The sequence below is a fragment of the Myotis davidii genome, unplaced genomic scaffold (assembly GCF_000327345.1).
Source record: "Myotis davidii unplaced genomic scaffold, ASM32734v1 scaffold494, whole genome shotgun sequence".
NCBI classification, from domain to species: domain Eukaryota; kingdom Metazoa; phylum Chordata; class Mammalia; order Chiroptera; family Vespertilionidae; genus Myotis; species Myotis davidii.
The window spans coordinates 1,218,894-1,219,799 of record NW_006285480.1 but is presented as its reverse complement, the minus strand read 5'-3'; the positions used below and the strand labels follow the sequence as shown (position 1 = coordinate 1,219,799).

The following is a 906-nucleotide window of genomic DNA, read 5'->3' as shown; positions in this document are numbered from 1 at the left end:
GGTCCCAGTGGAGCAACAGAGGCAGTGGAGTGAGCAGTATGGCTGCTCTCACTCCTGCCTTCAGAGGTCCTGGCAATCGCTGAGAGTGCCTCCGAGAGAAAGCTGCCCTCGAGTTCCAACCGATGCCAGACAGTCCCGTTTCTCCTGTATGAGCCTGGTCCCCAGAGACTCGCCCGGAGCGAGTCTGGAGCTCAGAGCCTGAGACTCCCTCCCAATTGAAACCAACAACCCCGCCCTCAGCTGCCAGCCCACTCCGCATGCACTCCGCACCTTAGTATTTTACTTCAGCACTGCGCCTCCTCTGAGTCTCGGTATGCTTTCTCTTTCCTCCTAGTTGTAGAACTTCCACTCAGCCAGCCTTCCTGTGGGTCTGGATGATGTCCATTCCGTCTTTTAGTTGTATTTTTGAAGTGGTTGTTCGAGGCAGCAAACTCCAGTGTTTACCTATGCAGCCATCTTGGTTTCCTCGGCAGTTTTCATCTTAATCTCACTTTCAGTATCATCGTCTTTGGCTAATTTATCAAGAATATTTAATACAGATGAGTCTTCTTTCATTGTATTATAATCTAAGCCCAGGATTTTTGCTACAGGATTTCTGTAAGCTGACCAAAGTAAATTAATAAAAATTATTCTCTTATCTTCTACTACAGGCCCAGTGCACAAAAATTTGTGCATTTGGGGGGGTCCCTCAGCCTGGCCTGTGCCCTCTCGCAGTCGGGGACCCCTCGGGGGATGTCCACCTGCTGGCTTAGGCCCGCTTCCCGGGGGATCAGGCCTAAGCTGGCAGTCAGACATCCCTCTGGCAGCCCAGGAGCCCTCTGGCTATGTCCACTTGCCAGCGGGGAGCAGGCCTGAGCTGCAGTCGGACATCCTTAATGCTGCTGAGGAGGCAGAAGAGGCTCCGGC

At 52.6% G+C, this 906-nt stretch overlaps 1 protein-coding gene across 1 annotated transcript in view; it reads right to left on the bottom strand.

Moving 5' to 3' along the window:
• The window catches only part of LOC102762417 (armadillo repeat-containing protein 4-like), a gene marked incomplete at its 3' end in the record, with an annotated part of 121,372 nt that overhangs the window by 98,006 nt on the left and 22,460 nt on the right, over positions 1–906 (bottom strand). The window contains 1 exon segment of the mRNA XM_015559050.1: positions 472–602. Coding sequence (XP_015414536.1) covers positions 472–602 — 131 coding nt within the window.